Genomic DNA, 17,549 nt, shown 5'->3' with positions numbered 1-17,549 from the left:
TAGTATAGATAACACATGAAACTTGTACAATATTAAAATAAAAATTTAGATTAAATTATGAGTAAAATAACATTTAAACACATAAATACATCATATAAAGAATACTAAAAGAAATACATTTATTTATTATAGTTTTGCCATCAATTGTGAGTTATTATCTTGCTTAATAAACAACATTAGAAAAACATTAAAATAAAGATTTGATTGAGTAATAAATTTAAGGTTTTACTAATTCAATTGGCGTGTGTTTAAATCGTAACATGTGAATACTTTTTTTAATTTTTATTAAAATGAAAAGACTAATATATCCTTAAATAATATGACTTATTTTAATTATGGAAAGATACTTTTATATTGTCCTAACTGAGTTTGTATTCAATTAATCCGTGACACCGACTCAATCAAAAAATTTATTAATAGTATAGATATACAATTAATAAAAATAATAAATTGTGAGTATTTAAATAAACATGTATAAAAGCGTAAATGAAATGTTTCCAATCCACTTTGCAGATTCTAAAACAAATTTAAAAAAGAAAAAGAAAAAAAAGAAGGGTATGAAAAAATATACACGTCTTATTCCAAAATTTTCAAATAATAAAAATCCAGCCTACAATTTACAGGAAAAAAAAACAATGTGTGAAATACAAGGTTAGTGGGTAAAAATTGACATAGCAATAAATATAATAATACCAAAAATAATGATAGTATTCATACTATTTCTTTGTCTTGAAGCTAAGAAAAAAATAAGAAAATACAAAAATATGACAAACAAAAGAACACAAAATGGTTTAAGTACATAGCTAATTAACGAAATTTAAAAAAGATTAAATAGCTGGCTCCACCCAACATTGGGCATTATTAAAAGAAGATATTATTAGGAAGATAAATAAATTTGTGAATTTTGAGAATTCAATTTAATTTTATGAATAAATAATTGATAAAAGAAAATAAAATTGTTGCAAAATGAATGAAAAATGTTGCCTGTCTTGATTTAAGTAAAAGATGAAATGAGACAAGATGCTGTGTAAAGCATGTACAACATGTTCTGCTGCCCCCACGCAGTAATTATTGCTTTACCTGTAGGATACGAAAAGTAAATAAATAATAAATATCCCTGCCAATACTTTGAGAGGGAAATTTATGCTTTTTTCTCTTTTGACACTTAATTGATTAATTCAAAGTTGTAGCAGTTTTTTTTTTTAATTTATTTTATTCTTATGATGTTTGATTAGTGGATGTATGAGAAGCCGCTTCTTGCTTATTTATCGGTCATTGCAACATTTCTACGTTCAACTTCACAACTTACCTCTTACATTTGCTTCTCAAATTCTACCAATGTCACGATGTTATTAGTCAAAGGAACTTTTAGAATAATCATATTTCAGTCGGATATTAGACAACCCCTTATGTGGAAGAAAGAGATTCAAATACAAGGGGATAAATTGGTGAGTGCTCGTGGATTGCCCAAGCCCCGTTAGTTCCACACTAGACAATTCATGGCGGAGGAATTACATTTTGCTCTCGATTTTAACTCATGTGTTTGTGGATTGCCCAAGCCTCGCTAGTTCCACATTAGATAATTCATGGCTCTCAATGAGCCTCTAATAAAAGGTCAATCAACAATAAACGAGTTGAGTTAGGAACTTCAGTACAGACATATGTGTGTCCACTAGAATACATCCTATCGATAGTAGTATTGTCCTTGAAGTTGTCACTTTGACACCTTTTTTTAACCTCAAGCCATAAAATTTTAGCTTTTCAATAACAATCAACCTAACTTTTAGAAACTATCTCAAGAATCTTTTAGAAGCCATTTACTTTCAAACTTGAATCAATTAACCTTCTGCGCAAAGAAACAAAGTTTTGGCCACTAGTTTAATTAAAATGTGATCAGATGTAGCACTCACTAGGTTGTATAACTTATGAAAAGGAAAAAGAAGTGCTCATTCAAGGTTGATAAAAGCTGTGTTTAGCCTCTCCAAAACAAACGAAAAAAGAAGTTCCTTAGACTAATAACAACATAGTCTAAGAAGAAAATACATATTGCTCTCAATTTTAACTATTGTTTCTATGTTGATAGGCTTTGTCGTGGCAAAGGACTTGTTAGATATTACAGGGTATTACAATAATTACATTGATTTAATAATTAAGGTTGTTGACTGTTTAAATGCCACTTAATAGGTGTCAATGGCTATTTTAAGAATACTAGAAAGTGAGCTAACTAAGAGCTTTTGATATCTCTTTTAACACTTCATAATCTTCCTTGGGTTTGTATTAGAGACTTCAATAATATTCTTGTAGTCAATGATAAGTAGGGTGGACCAAATTATCCTTCTAGCTAGTTTGATGGCTTTTATAAATGTATTTCATATTATAATTTTACTAAAGTTCCATTGACTAGCTATGGTTACATTTGGTAGAGGGTAGAAGTCGGACTTGTTTGTCTTAGATAGATCAAACAGAGCTTTTATCAACCTAGAATGTGTACTTTTTTCTTTTCATAAGTTATACAATTTAATGGGTGTTACATCTGATCACAATATAATTAAACTGGTGGCCAAAACTTTGTTTCTCGCATAGAAGGTTAGTTGATTTAACGTTGAAAATAAATGGCTTCCAAAAAATAGTTTTTTTGAGGTAATTTCTAAAAGTTGAGGTATTTTTTTTACCTAGTGCTATTCAAAAGTTAAATTTTATGGCTTTAAATTAACAGCTTGGTACAAATCACTAGGTAGTAATTTTGTTGCTAGGATAAATGATGTGAAAAAGAAGATTGTGATGACATAGGCTTAAGGGGTATTGTGATGACATAGGCTTAAGGGGTAATGGCACATCTTTGTTTGGGTTGAAATTTGAACTCAACAATCTACTAGCTTAAGAATCTATGATTGAAGACAACACACCAAAATCTTTTGGATGCATTTATGGGAAGTAAATACTAAATATTTTCATACTAAAGCATCAAAAAGCAAACGAATAAATTACATTCCTATATTTGTTGAGAGTCATGGATAATCATACAATGACGAAAAAGGGACGTGTGCAATCATTTCTAGTTACTTTGAGAACTTTTTTTTGGCTTCTAATGGTTTTGAGTTTTGATATTTTACATATTTGCCCTTTTGATGAAGTAGTAGTAGATTTGGCACGCTAAAAATACTGGTAACAAAGGTGAGAATGGTGATGCTACACCAGAAACTCAAGAAAAAGATCTTTAAGACAAGAAAATAATGCACAAATCAAACAAGAACTTAGAAAGTGAAGGACTTGACGATCAAGAAGAGCAATATAGAAACAAGACACGAGAAAAGATTTGAAAAGTCGCAACAGTAGAAATGATTCTAAGGGCGAAGAGACAAAGGGATATATAAGGTTTTCTCCTAAAACGCACCGTTTCATCATTTTCTCTTGCAACTAATGTCGACTCAACACATGTCACCTATAAACTATTGCTCATCATTGCCTCCACTCCCTAGGCATAGTCTATTTAGTCCAACATTTATGGCGAATATTCTAAAAGATTTTAGGCAATCCTTCACCTGCAACATGCCGCATACACCTCACAAACCACCCGTTGTTGTACCTTTTGATTTCTCCACTTCTCACACAATCTATAAGTAGAAATGTCTCAAGTAATGCTAATTTATAACCTACCTCACAACTATGGGAAGAACAATTATTATACCTCTATCCGAACTAGATACGTGGAACTTCTAGAAGGCACCGAGTGGATGTCTAGAGACGATTGTCCACCTTCTATCCAACGTGCTGCCCTAAACTGCTCAGCCTTCTAAATTAGCCACTCACCATGAGATCACCCGTTAATAGAGGGAACATCCCCTATCATCAAGCTACCCATTTTTTAGCGTGACTACTTCTCTAAGTGTGAATGCTCTTTTTATTGACCACTAGGCCCAAATGAACATAACGATCCCGTACTCTTTCAAAAGGAATAATAGAATGGGCTCTACCTTGCATGTCCTCGCCTACTCAATGATGGCAACATATTTATAACAACCTACCATGTCACCACTACTAAACAAGAGGACCTTCCTTATAAATACCATTTAGGACGATGAGAAAGGGATCGTCTTCCTCATTAGCAACCTTGAGCACTACTCCCTAGAATCAACCTTCTTAGCCTTCATAACGATCTACCTCTTTCTCTTATATTTCGCTAACTCTCTGCTTATTTAGGTAAACTGACCCCTTTTAGCACACGTCCACCCTTTCCTCTTTGTCTTTGCTTATTTTTGCCCTCAAATTTTAAAAAAAAATCAATTAAGCCCCTCCAAACTTTTTATACCTAATTAAGCCATTGAACTAACAAAACTGCCCAAATAATCCCATTAACTAATGTTGACTGTTAGTAGTTAATGAAAATGATGATGTGGTCATTAATAGATACCGCGTTAGCACCGTTTGTTGACATAGTAGTGCTGCATCATCATTAGTTGCTGACGTGACATTCTACATCATCACCGAAGGTTAACATGGCAGTGCCACATCACTTATAAAAAATAAAAAAAATAAAAAATTATTTCAAAATTATTTTAATAATACACAATGAATTTGAACAAATTGTTGTATAGGTTCATTTGAATAACAACCCAAATTTGTCTAAATTCATTCTAGATTTATAAAAAAAACTTAAAAATATTATAAAAAATCATTAAAATTTATAATAATTACTAGAAATTGATTAAAAACCATAATTTTTAATATATATTAATTTATTAAAAACCATAAAAAATTATAAAAAAATCATTTATAAAAATTGTTAAGAAATTAATTAAAAATCATAAAATTTTATTAAAAATAAATGGTTTGCTATAAAATTTTATAAAAAATATTTTTATCATTATTATTAAATTATTTTATTAATATAACATTTTTTAATGTATCTGGGTATTTGTTAAACAAAACAAAACAGAATCCAACAAGAGAAACAATAAAAGAAAACCAACCTAAAACACGGGCAATAATCGAAAGCAAAAACAAGAGAAACCCAGCCTGGGTAGCTCCCACCATAATAGAGAAATGAAATGAAAACCTTAAGAGGAGTTCAAAACCAAAATCAAGTAGAAAAAATGAGCTTCAAAGGTTCAGCCTGAATGACGCCAGTCGTCCAAAACAACGAAGCAGATAAATCTGAAATAATAGATACCAATAGTGACCGATTGCGCAACCCTAGCATAGGTCTCAGAGCGATGAGATCCCCCCACGATAAGCCAAACACAACTTTTATTATTGAAGCCAAAACCCACAAGAGAGATCCTTGTCAACAACAACGTGAAGAAGCCCAATTGGACCCATTGCAAAGTCAGGCAACCGCAGCCGTCCCGGAAGCTCGTCAATCCCCGTCCACCACTAGAACAACAAAGTTGGGAACACCACTATGCATAAAAGTACCACATGTGTGTAATCCCATGTAGTCAGTAGGTAAGAATTGGTGTTACCCGTACACGAGACATGAGAGAAGGAACAACTATGAAAAGAAGCAACCAGCACCTGTACATCATGAATATAAACCCTGACGGCAAATAAGTAGGGAGAAGAAGAGTTGATCTTGCGAATCACAAAGAGTGAATCGCCTTCAAACGTCACATCCTGTAACACAAGATCCAAAGCCAACTAAACAGCCTGATAACAAGCCAACGCTTTCACTACTAACGCCATTAAAACATGCGGGGTAAGCATTGACATCGATTCGAAAACCTATCCTAAACTATCTTTGATAACAACTCTTGTGCAAGATCATAACGAAGGTGCACTGAAGGCAGCATCAAAGTTTATTTTCAACACTGTGCCTTCCGATGGCCGCCAGTGCTCTGATTCAATGAGACGACTAGGTAACTTTCATTGTACAACATCAAATTCTATGAGATAATTTCTGACTTTGCGAATTATATCATGTACCTGAACAATAGTATTATCATGGACATGTTGGTTATAAGCATGCCATATGAACCATAATGCACATACCATTTGCCTAGACAACAGGATTAGAAATCGCCAAAACATAGTAAAGCCAATCTTGAAAAGCAGTATTTGAAAAATCATTTGTCCATGTAATTTGCAATTCATTCTAAAGACCATTAACTTAACGATAGTCGTAGAAGATATGCTTCAAAGATTCAAGGGAAGCATGGCACCGAGGGTATAAAGTGGAGGATCATAACCTTCGATTATAGAGATTATGGTAACTAGGAATGTAATTTTTGTAATTGTGCCAAGTTATAATATTAATATTTGTTGGTAGTTGTAGTTTCAAATTTTGTTGTAGGCAAACCTGCCAGAGTTAATAATACTGGTGGAGGCTGATGTGATAAGAATGCGGTATTCACTTCGAACTGAATACACTCTTGAGCCATCCATACCCCACACCAAGAGATCATCTTGTGCTTCCTGAGCGAGAGGAATACAAATGACCCGATCAGCCACACTAAAACCCAACACCTCAGTAAGTAAATGCTCATTCCAAATCCTACTGTAATGATTAGTGAGGTATGATACATACATGACAGTCTGATGAAACCCATGTTGTAAATGTCGCATAGGTAGGTTGGGAACCCAGACATCATCCTACACTCGTATCCTGGTACCAGTACTGACACACCAATACACCCTTGACTAAAGTAAGCCCTTCGCGGCCCAAATACTCTTCCACAAGTAATAAGGATAAGTCCCTAAATTTGCATTCAAAAAATCAAGACTCAAAAATATTTTGCTTTAAGAACACGTGTAAACAAATAATTCAGAGAAGTCATTAAATGTCATCCTTGCTTCATCAAAGAATTCAGAGAAGTCATTAAACGTCATCCCTGCTTCATCAATAAAGTGATAATAAACTTTGACAAGTTTCGAAAACCTAAACCCATCGTATTTTTTGATGTACACAAATATGCCCAAGTACACCAATGAATACCCCCGACTGCCATGACGCTTCCACCAAAAATGACTAAGACCACCCTCCAACTCGACATAAAAAGATGCAGGTAAAAGAAAGTAGGACATTGGAAAAGTAGGAATAGATTGTAGGGCGCTCTTAATAAAAACTTCTTTTCCCCTTGAGAAAGAGGGCAGACACACCAACTACCAATCTGTGCTTACATATGGTCTTTCAATCCCTGAAAAGGCCGTCGACTGTTACGCCCTACCATACTAGGAAGTCTCAAATACCGCTCTGGTTCTGTACAAATCCGAATACCTAAAAAATGAAAAATTGTACCTACGAGAGAATCAACAACTTTCGAAATAAAGTATATCAAAGACTTTGCAAAATTGACACATTGCTCGGAAGCTTGTTCATACTTCACTAAAACATTCTTGAGGGCTAAAGCACCTTTGACTAACACATTTCTAGAAAGACCACAATCATCCGCAAACATCAAATGGGAAACCTGAGGACCACTAAGACTAAGCCTGGCCCCTTAACCAAATTGTACTGATGTGCCTCTCGCATAAGAGAAGAAAGCCCATTACTACAAATAAGAAACAAATAGGGACTCAAAGGATCCCCTAGGTGAAGGCCTCTGCCCAGTGAAAAAGCACGACCCACCTCACTGTTTAAAATGATCGAATAAGAGACTGAATTTATACAACCGAGAACAAGATTTACCCATTGCCTAGAAAAACCCATACGTAACATTAGAAGCTCCAAGAAATATCATTTCACCCTATCGTATGCCATACTCATATCAAGTTTCAAGAAAAATGTCATCTCCTTCTCGTACGTTTCCTACGATACACATTAAGAATCTCGTATGCCAAAATGATTTTATCTATAATTAATTGACCAGGAACAAAAACACTCTAAGCCTCGTCAATACACAAATGCAAGATATCCTAAAAACGGTCAACCAGAACATTCGAAATAAACTTGTACAACACCGTACATAAGCACAAGATACGTTTTATTAATATATGTAAGCGACAACCCATCGTTCAAATATTTAGATAATAAGACCCAATTTCGTCACCCACAATATGCCAAAACTTTTGATAAAAAAGAGTAAGGAGTCTATCAGTATCCGAGGCTTTTGTGGGAGCCATAGATATCACAGCCTTATACATATCTACTTCTATGAATCTAGCAGTAAGGGGCGAATTCATATCCCCCGTAATACACTCTGCAATCCTCTCAAGAATATGACTAGGATCTCCCTGACTTCTAGAGGTGAACAAATCCTCAAAATATGAATTTGAAACATCAAATAGAGCCCCTGTGTCCCATAGAAGCTACCATTATCCTGCGTGGGATAAAAAATTTGATTTTTCTATCTCGTCTGAGTCGTTGAATGATGAAATAACCATATGTTCTTGTAACCTATTTTTTGCCAATTTACTTGCGCCCGTTGTTCCCAGCAGATTTCCTCCTAATTGATCTCCAAGTTCATATCAAGCTTGGTAGTCAACATATCCATCAAAGTCTCATTAGAGATGGCCATCGCTGAAGATCCGATAGACAATTACGCAGATGCCCTAGCCGACCTCGCCACCTATGTATCAAACCAATAGCCCAACGTTGTAACCTGCAGTAAAGAAACCCAAGATGCATCAAATAACTACCCGTACTACATGCCAAAAGCCGAAAAACTTCCAATTCACATGAGTCTTTCAAAACCCACCAAGATTCAAAACGAAAAGGACGTACAATCGGTCGTAAAAGTTGGGCAGTGTCAATAAGCAAAGGAAAATGGTCCGAAAAAGAGTGTGGAAGATGCCACAGAGAGTAAGATGGAAAAAGATCCTACCAAGTCCAGTTTGCTAACCCTTTATCTAGTCACTCCTTAATGTTATTATCAGCAAAGTTACCCCGTTCCCATATAAACCACGGTCCAGTATACCCCAGATCGTCCAACTGACAATCCGCCAAGACAGATTGAAATTCCTCCATCCGCCATTCCTCCCAGAGAGTGTCTCACTGCTTTTTAAAAGAGAAGAGAATCTCAAACATTGAAATCCTTTTTTTTTCTCATGCAAACTATTGAAATTCCTAAAATGTTAAGCGTTGTTAATGATGAATGGGTTTTTTTTTAAATTAATGATCAATGATTGTACTTTAATAAAACGAAAAAAATAATTTTTATAAACTTTTATAAAATATTTAATTTATTTTTATAAAATTTTATGGTTTTTAATTAATTTATAATTATTATTTTGAAATTTAATTATTTTTTTATTTTTTTAATTTTTTGTGATTCCAGAATGATTCTAGACAATTGTATGTCTAGATTCAAATGAACGTGGTTAACTAGTTGTCTAGATTCTTTGTATACTTATTTTAAGAATAATTTTTTATTTTTTTGAAAATTTTTATTTTTGTTGACGTGGCACTATCACATTAGCCTTCAGTAATGATGTGGAACTACCACATCAACGATTACTAATCGTTGACGTGGCGTCTGTTAATGATCACGTCAAGATTATTGTTAACTAGTAATGATCAATGTTAGTCAAAGGGCTTATTTGGTCAGTTTTGTTAATATAGGGCTCAATTGGGGTGCAAAAAGTTTATAAAAGCTTAATTGATTTTTTTGAGAAAGTTTGAGGCCAAAAATATCATTCAGCCTTTTATTTTATTTTTAAAATTTGAATATTAAAAAATATTTATTATATTTAAGTTTAAGGGTAAAAAATGTCCTTATAAAAAAAACAATTAAATTCTCAATTAAGCTCTTAAGAATACACTCAATCGAACCCTTAATGATAAAAAAAAAACCAACTAGGTCTATTTGATAATTAAAATATTCATTAAACAATTTGACTGTTAATAGACACTTACAGGACTAACAAAATGAATGAAAAACTAATACATGACATGCCACTTGGACAAATATACGTACCATATATTTAAAAAAATTAAAATCATAAAAGTTATGAAAATATATTTAAAATACACATCTAGAATGAAGTTGGACAAATGAATATTTAAGTTTATTTAAATTTGAAGATCTATTTGTCAAGTTCATTCTAAATGTAGTTCAGAATATTATAAAATTTTACATATTATTTAAAAAAAAGTTGTAAAATATTATAAAATTATAATAATTAACAGTAATTCATAAAAAATTCTAACAAACTACAAAATATCATAAAATGTTTTAAATATTAAAAGATAGATAAAATATTATAAAATATAAAAATATTATCGAAAATTTGTCTATGTCATATGCTCTTATATACCCCATTTTGCCTTGCAATAGAATTTTTGAAATTGCAAAAATAAACACAAAAGTCATGTTATTTGATTTTCGTAATTCAAGCTGGCATTCATCAAAAAATCTCAAATTAATAAGAAAAATTGTTTTAAGAGGTTATTGTGTTCATTTTTTATATGAATTATGAGTACAACTAATACATACAAATTTGATTTTTCATTAACTAAAAGTATAATAAATTTGTTATGTAAGTTTTTTAGGCTTAATTTGATTTACATATCATTAAATTAATATATTACATCATTGTAAATGTTTAAATTTTTGTAAATTTGAATAATTATTAACTTTGAATATTTATTATACATATCTAATAATTGCAATAATTTTTCTTTTATATTCATAATTAATGTTTTTAAAATTTATTTAATTCATAATTTATAAAGATATATTGTTATTTATAATTTTTTAATATAATTATATAATATTTAAAATACATTTTCATAACTTCGGACCTTTTTAGGTTTTAAGTATGATCTATCTCGGGCTTAAGCTTAGATCGATCTCGGGTTTGGATCTTCTTGAACTCAAGTTTTCTTAAGCTCGAATCAACACTGATGGGTTTTCGAGTTCAAGCCTACTTTGACGGTTATATTTACAATGGAGTGGAACATGTTTAACTTTGATTTTAACCACAAATTAATTATTAATCATAAAAGATTTGATACAAACCTCCAACCTTTAAAGTATAAGAAAGAAAAAGTGCAAATCATTTTTTAAGGCGAAACGATTATTATTCCAGAAAAAATTTCTAGGAAAAGCTTTCTAATTCTTATACATGTAAGAGCTGATGACTTGGTGAGTACGTTCCTGGAGAGGCATGTCTATAAGCAGCCCTGTAGGAGCTCCATTCGGCTTGGAATGACGGTTGGAGACTGCTAGATGATGCCATCATGGCTGATAAAGATTGAAATGTTAATAGAGAAGTCCAATCTTAAAAAACCAAGAAGCATCATGATTTTATATGCTTCAATAATCCATACAATACGTTGTTGAAGTACAGCAAATGAACAAAATAAGCAAGCTTAACCAAAATCTTGCAAAACCCAGAAATAGTTTTCAAGTATAGACACCAAAAAGATCAAATCTTGGAGTAAAGAGTTGATATTTTTGGTACATTGTTTGTTTGAAGGATAGGTGTTGTAGAGGGTTCAAAGACCCTGACTTTGAGGGCAGAGTTTTGATTTTAATTTTATCGTGTTTCATATTTGTCTAACTTTTTCAAGTGCATTTTAAATAATCTTCATGTGATGCTTGTAAGAATTTTATGTAGACCAAACTTATTAGAATTGGTGGTGACTTGTAAAACTCTTTTTATATGTATACATCTTATACCAAATTAAATCTTAGTGAACAAATTTGGTGAGAATTTTAAGTACTGTTTATGGTACAAGTTTTAAATTAAGTAAGTAGGTAACCTTCTCTTATTTTGGATAAATATATTTGTATATCTTAAATCAAACCTTGCCTCCTTATATATATTTGCTTAATTTAGATTTTCTTTTTCTGATTTTGAAAAATATTACCATATAAATAAATTGTTAGATAAATTAAATTTTTTTTCCCTTTTTCATCTCTTGCTTTGTTTATTTTATTATAATTTGTTTGGTGTATTATTGTTGATAGGGAAAAGTAATTTCGATTTTTATTTATAGTTTTTATTTAGTTACGCAACAAGAATAACAAAAACAAAAATGATTATTTTCTAAGATATTCTAATGCATGATTTTAATTTCGTTTTCAATGATATTTACATAAAATTATGAACTAAGTCATCATCATGGCAACCAATTTTTTACTGAATGAATGCCTTCAACATTTGAGGCATGGGGTCCCATTCTAGATTCTATAATATGTATTATGTCCATTTTGTGAATTAACTAATGAGTAGGCAATAAAATGTTGGTAAAATGGCTTTATTATAAAAATATGGTATTGGTCTCAAGCAATGAAGAAGAAGCCACTTATTATGACTTGTAAAGTCCAATTCACGAGCCTATATATTTTAATTTAAAAGAAAAAGTTATGGATAGGTTTGTTTTGTAAATTGGTCCAACCCAAATACTAGCCCATTTTATTGTTTACTTAGTAAAAAAGTATAAAATTGGGAGCCCAAATGGTTAATGGAATAATTTGGTATTACACTTTCCCATTGGGTCGTCTTCAGTGATACAACTCCAAACCCTATCAACCTAATATTCCTCAAATGTTCCAATAAAGCTTTAATACTTTTTCAATGGTGCGAGTTAGAAAAGAGATTGTATGAAATTCTGATTCCTTGTTTCTTTTCAATAGAGAATGATAAAACTTGTAGAATCACAATTTTATACAACTATTTTTTTGTGATGATTTTCCATTGGTTGCCCATAAAAATAACAATTTTCAATTGAAATAGGTTTTGTTAACCATAGATTTTAAAATTTGTAGAAATCTAGGATTTTGATTATGAGAAATCATAAGGTATGATTACAACTCTCATCCTTGTCTATTATAAACTACAAGTGTTGGCCAAAGAAAGCTATTGCTGAAATTCACCAAATTGGTCGCTCACATTAATATCCTGTGGGAAATTGACAGTTCCCAAATGCTGCAAAACCAAGACATGAAAAACTGCATGAGTGAATTAATTTGAAGGTAAATAAGAAAAAGGATAGAAGAAATACGTACAGGGACGTTGGGTGGAGACGTAAGCGGTACCGCTGAAAAAGCATGACCCACTCACACGTGCCTTCTTTTGATAGTAACTATTGTAAGCATACGAGGCATGTGCGACGAGTGAATTTGGATTATAACAAGCACCATTTGGTTGAATTGGCCCACAATCAGCCCCTCCCTCACCACAAGCATAATCCAACCCCTCCTGCAGCTCCTCCGCCTCAGCGTTGGGGCTGGCAATGCACCATGTCTGCCCTGACGTCGCCTTTGACACTCCTCCCCCGTTGTTCACAGGCGCCGTCTGATTCACGTTGCTCGCCGGTGGTGACTGGTTCCCATTCAGCCCCTTTTGTGATAACGGTATGTTATATACCCTTTGTTCATTAGGGTAAAATAACCCATAGTTTCTCTCTGATGTCGGACCTGGTTTTTGGTTCTCGTTAAATAAAGCAAATATGTATACATTGAGTGGATCGTTGGGCCTCAAAGGGGTTCCATTTCCGGTCAAAACTCTTCGTACTAAGTTACCATTATACGCCGCCGCGTTGTCTTGGCTTGCACCAACTTCACCCGCATCCCCGGCAGAAGGCCACCCTGTCTCCGTCACCACCAACTTTAAGTCATCATATGTAAGAGCTGACATGGCGGCATAAACGGCGTCGACTTGAGCTTCGAAAAGGCTTTTGTATCACAACCCGTTACCAGAATCAACCACCCCGGGATTGTCTTTGAACAAAGAGTAGTCGAGTGAGATAGTTTTACTGTTATCTTTGTATGCGAAGAAAGGATAAACATTGACCATGAGGTAGGACCCGGTTTTTCTCAAGAAATCCAACATGGGTATAATCGTAGATTGTACCTGGTCCGGTTTGAACGAACCGGCCGATGCAGGGTACGAGTTTCCCAAGCAACTGATAGCAACAGGGGTTGAGACTTTGATGTTGGAATCCAACTTTAATTTAACCAGTGAAGCCTGGATGGTTTTCATGGCGGGTACAACGAATTTTGTCGTGTCAGTTATATTCTCCGCGATAACTTCGTTTCCGATAGCTATCGCTTCGATCTTCGTTGCAGGGTAGTACTTAGCTATGTTGGCTTGAACCCAACCGTCGGAAAATGACTGATCATTGGCCGCCGAGGCGAGCTGTTCGTTCGGAAGACAGACAACCACGCTGATCCCCGAGTTTGCCAAAGCTGTTAGGACCGCAGAGTCGCTATCGAATATCTTCACTTTCGCCACGCCCTGTGATTTCAACAGTTGCACGACTTTGTCCGGTGGTGGCAAGTTGTCGGCCACTCGACCATAGTTAATCCCAACCGAACCAGCATCTGCAAAAATGAAAATACAAAACATTGAGTTCCATAGTTAATCTACAGAGATTGAACTTTGAAGTTCATATATATATATACCTGAAACAGCAATGGCTGAAAGGAAAAGAATGAGAAAGGAGAAAAAAGATAGGGAAGCCATGCCCTGTTCTTGGGAAGGAATACCAAATCTAATGATAGAGAAAATGGGGAGTTTAAACGTAGTTATATATATATTTAGAGGGTTAGTGGGAAAAGGAAAAGAGTTGGGATTGAAATCCAATGGAAGCCACACCAATCTTAACCCTTTTCTCGCTACTATTTTTAGGTTAGTTTTACATGAGTCGACATACTGTTTCTCCGTTTTCAATTTACATCAGTAATAGTAGTTCACTTACGTCGGATCTCATCCATGAATTGTGGAAGTTAAGTTAGCTCCCATTAGCAGCAAGGACATATGATCATAGCCATACATCATAAGCCAATTAGAAGATTGTTAACCTCATGTTTTACATTGATGATTATGGAAGTTAGGAATTTTACTTAAAAAACTAGCTCTCCTCTTAAATTCGTAGGTTGAGTTCACAACCAATTGATGTTTGGTTTTGTTATAGGATCAAATTGGAGTAAATTCCTCTAAAAATCATTAATGTGGTTGGGAAGTGACATGTTTTTGCTATTCCAAGTTAACTATTTTGCCTATCTTCATTCCCAATATATAAATAAATAAATAACCAACCATGTTGGGTGGGTCAGTTGGTAAGGAAATGAAATCAATTTTTATGAAGAACATTCAATGTGAAATTTTACGTAGGTACAAATTTAGTTTCCATACTACAAGATGATTGTAACTTTTCTTAGTCACAAAGATTTCACTTCAAAATCATGTTTGTTTTTTTAACGTGTTCCTTCATTTTGATTTAGGGTGTAAAAAATGTACTATTAATTAAAGCAAGAGTCTAACCAAAGTTTCATCTTATATATATACTTAAAATAAGTTTAATGGAGTTTATACCATAATCATAAAGATTATGTTTTACCATACATATTGCAAAAAAGGTGAAAATTTACAGGTCCAGCCATTGGTTTAGGAAGATAATATCATGATTTATTGCCCACCCCATTACCCCTATATATATATTTGGTAGACTTTGTATCCATTAATGGGTTTATACTATCACGCTAGCTAACAAGTCTTCCAATTTCACATGATTGATTCAACCATTTATTTCGGTTGTAAATATATATAAATAATTGTTTAGAAATATATTTTTAAATAAATGATATATGTTTTAAATTCAATGTAACTTCTCTTTAAATCCAAAATTTAAACTTGTTTTTTTACAAGAGTTCAAAATTTTGGCAACTCAATTCCCATCTTAACAGCCATAATAGAGAGAATGAATTTGGATAAAATTTTTTTAAATAATAAAAAAAAGAGAGAGTATGTTTTCAATTTCGTCTTCAAGTTTGTAGAATATCAATTTTCCAATATGGAAAGGATTAAGATAAGATAAGAGCTGCAATTTGCATGTAGCACTCCACTTTCGGCGTGAAAATATTTGTAGGGGTTGTTTATTGGTTAAATTTAGTGTATTAATTGATAGGTTTTTGAAAACTTTTTCCCTAAGACTTTGTCCAATTTATTGGTATTAAAGTTTTTTTTTCTTTTTTTTTACTTATAAATTTTTTTACATATAAGAGTTGAAGGTAGGAGTGGTTTAAGAATCAAATTTAGAATATAGTTGAATATTTGAATATATTATTCTATGTGAGTTAAATTGGTTTAACTCATAATTTCTTCTCAACTTTTAAATAGAAAGGAAAACGTGTTTAAGCGCATTCGAATCTATATCCTTCTTAATTGTTGCATTAATAACGATGTTGACTTAACTAAGACTCAATCGACATATGTACTATTGGGGATTGACCTATATATGCAATAAGAAAATAAAAGTAAAAGTAGAGAAGATCAAACACACAAATATTTAGGTGGAAAATTCCTCCAAAGAAGAGGAAAAATACTAAGGGTAAAAGAGACTTCACTAAATGAGCAAAAACTGAAAAAGTACAAGATGAAGATAATCTCAACAAATAAACCTAGATCCGGAAAGAACAAAGCATTCTGGCTAAAACCTGAAATTCCCTAAAACTCACAAAACTCTTCCAACCTCAAATATGATAAAGATGATTAATCTAGGTTACAACAGCCCCTTTTTTAGGCTAAATTCATAGGTTAAACACAACTAAATAACCATAGACTAATCAGAGTTTAATTGGGAAACAATAGCAAAGTTTAACTAAGGGAAGAAAAACCTGATTGAATTGGGGAACACGTCGCCACATTGTATGTCCTTTGTTGGGACGTCATTTTCTTCTCGTCAAGACTTTGACTCTTCCTTGTCACAATGTCGATTTGTAAATACGAGGCACACTCCACAAATTTCCACCTTGACTTGTATTTTCTCATGCCTCCTTTTTTGAGCCCATCATGGGCCTATCTAAACCTTTGCAGGATACTTACCAAGTCCAAACCGGTGTTTGAACTTGAAATCTGGAAGACTCTTAATTGCATATTCATTGCCTAACCAAAAAGAGTCAAATTTCTTAAATTGACGTCGAGTCAACTCCAACTTCGTAATTGTCAAGGAAATTGTTGCTACACCAGTCAAGATTGAACCTTGAAGAATATATAGACTACCAGTCTTTCGACATATCATCAAAATGAAAGCTCTACATGATACATTAATGCTACTTGACTCAATAACGATTTTGCAATTTTTCAAGTCCAACATACTCAAGGAGATGAGGTTTTTCTCTAAATCAGACACACGCCTGACATCTAACAGTGTCCTAATCTAAATGGTACCAATACTGATTATCTTACAGAGTGATCCGTTCCCCATACGTATAACTTTACCTTCAACTGAACTATATGTGGAGAATCAGTCCCTATTGGGACACATATGGAAAGAACACCCTGAATCCAGGATCCACTCGGTTGTAGACTTACACCTTTCAATCGTAGACACCAACAACCAATCATCACCCTTTTCTTCGACCATATAGCATCAACTACTTCATCCTCGTTCCTCTCAGCAGCCCTCTTGTTCTTATTATGCAGTTTGTAACAATATGCCTTAATGTGACCTTTCTTCTTGCAGTAGTCACATACCTTGTCTTGATTCCTCGACCTCAAGTCAATTCAGCTTCTCGCAACAAATCCGAGGGTTTCCAACCTGAATTACTTCTTGAACCAAACTCATTGTCGAGTTTTTCTTTGCTTAACAAGTTTCCCTTCACTTCCTCGAACCAGACTTTATCTCTACCATAAATTAGGGTTTCTCTGAAAGACTTATATGA

General features: G+C 33.3%; 2 protein-coding genes across 2 annotated transcripts; both read right to left on the bottom strand.

Annotated features, from left to right (window-relative positions):
• Positions 1–12,643: 12,643 nt before the first annotated feature.
• On the bottom strand, positions 12,644–14,420 carry LOC107917042 (glucan endo-1,3-beta-glucosidase 10). Its single transcript, XM_041076261.1, has 3 exons — positions 14,289–14,420; positions 12,891–14,207; positions 12,644–12,810 (listed from the first exon to the last, which is right to left on the bottom strand). Exons 1-2 carry the CDS (start codon positions 14,347–14,349, stop codon positions 13,567–13,569), a joined length of 702 nt encoding a protein of 233 aa, XP_040932195.1. The 5' UTR covers positions 14,350–14,420; the 3' UTR covers positions 12,644–12,810; positions 12,891–13,566.
• Positions 12,742–13,521, bottom strand: LOC121209705 (glucan endo-1,3-beta-glucosidase 7). The gene is made up of 2 exons (XM_041080888.1): positions 12,891–13,521; positions 12,742–12,833 (listed from the first exon to the last, which is right to left on the bottom strand). Exons 1-2 carry the CDS (start codon positions 13,519–13,521, stop codon positions 12,742–12,744), a joined length of 723 nt encoding a protein of 240 aa, XP_040936822.1.
• Positions 14,421–17,549: the final 3,129 nt, after the last annotated feature.

This window comes from Gossypium hirsutum, chromosome A01, assembly GCF_007990345.1.
Source record: "Gossypium hirsutum isolate 1008001.06 chromosome A01, Gossypium_hirsutum_v2.1, whole genome shotgun sequence".
Taxonomy (NCBI): Eukaryota; Viridiplantae; Streptophyta; class Magnoliopsida; order Malvales; family Malvaceae; genus Gossypium; species Gossypium hirsutum.
This window is presented reverse-complemented; position numbering and strand designations above follow the sequence as displayed.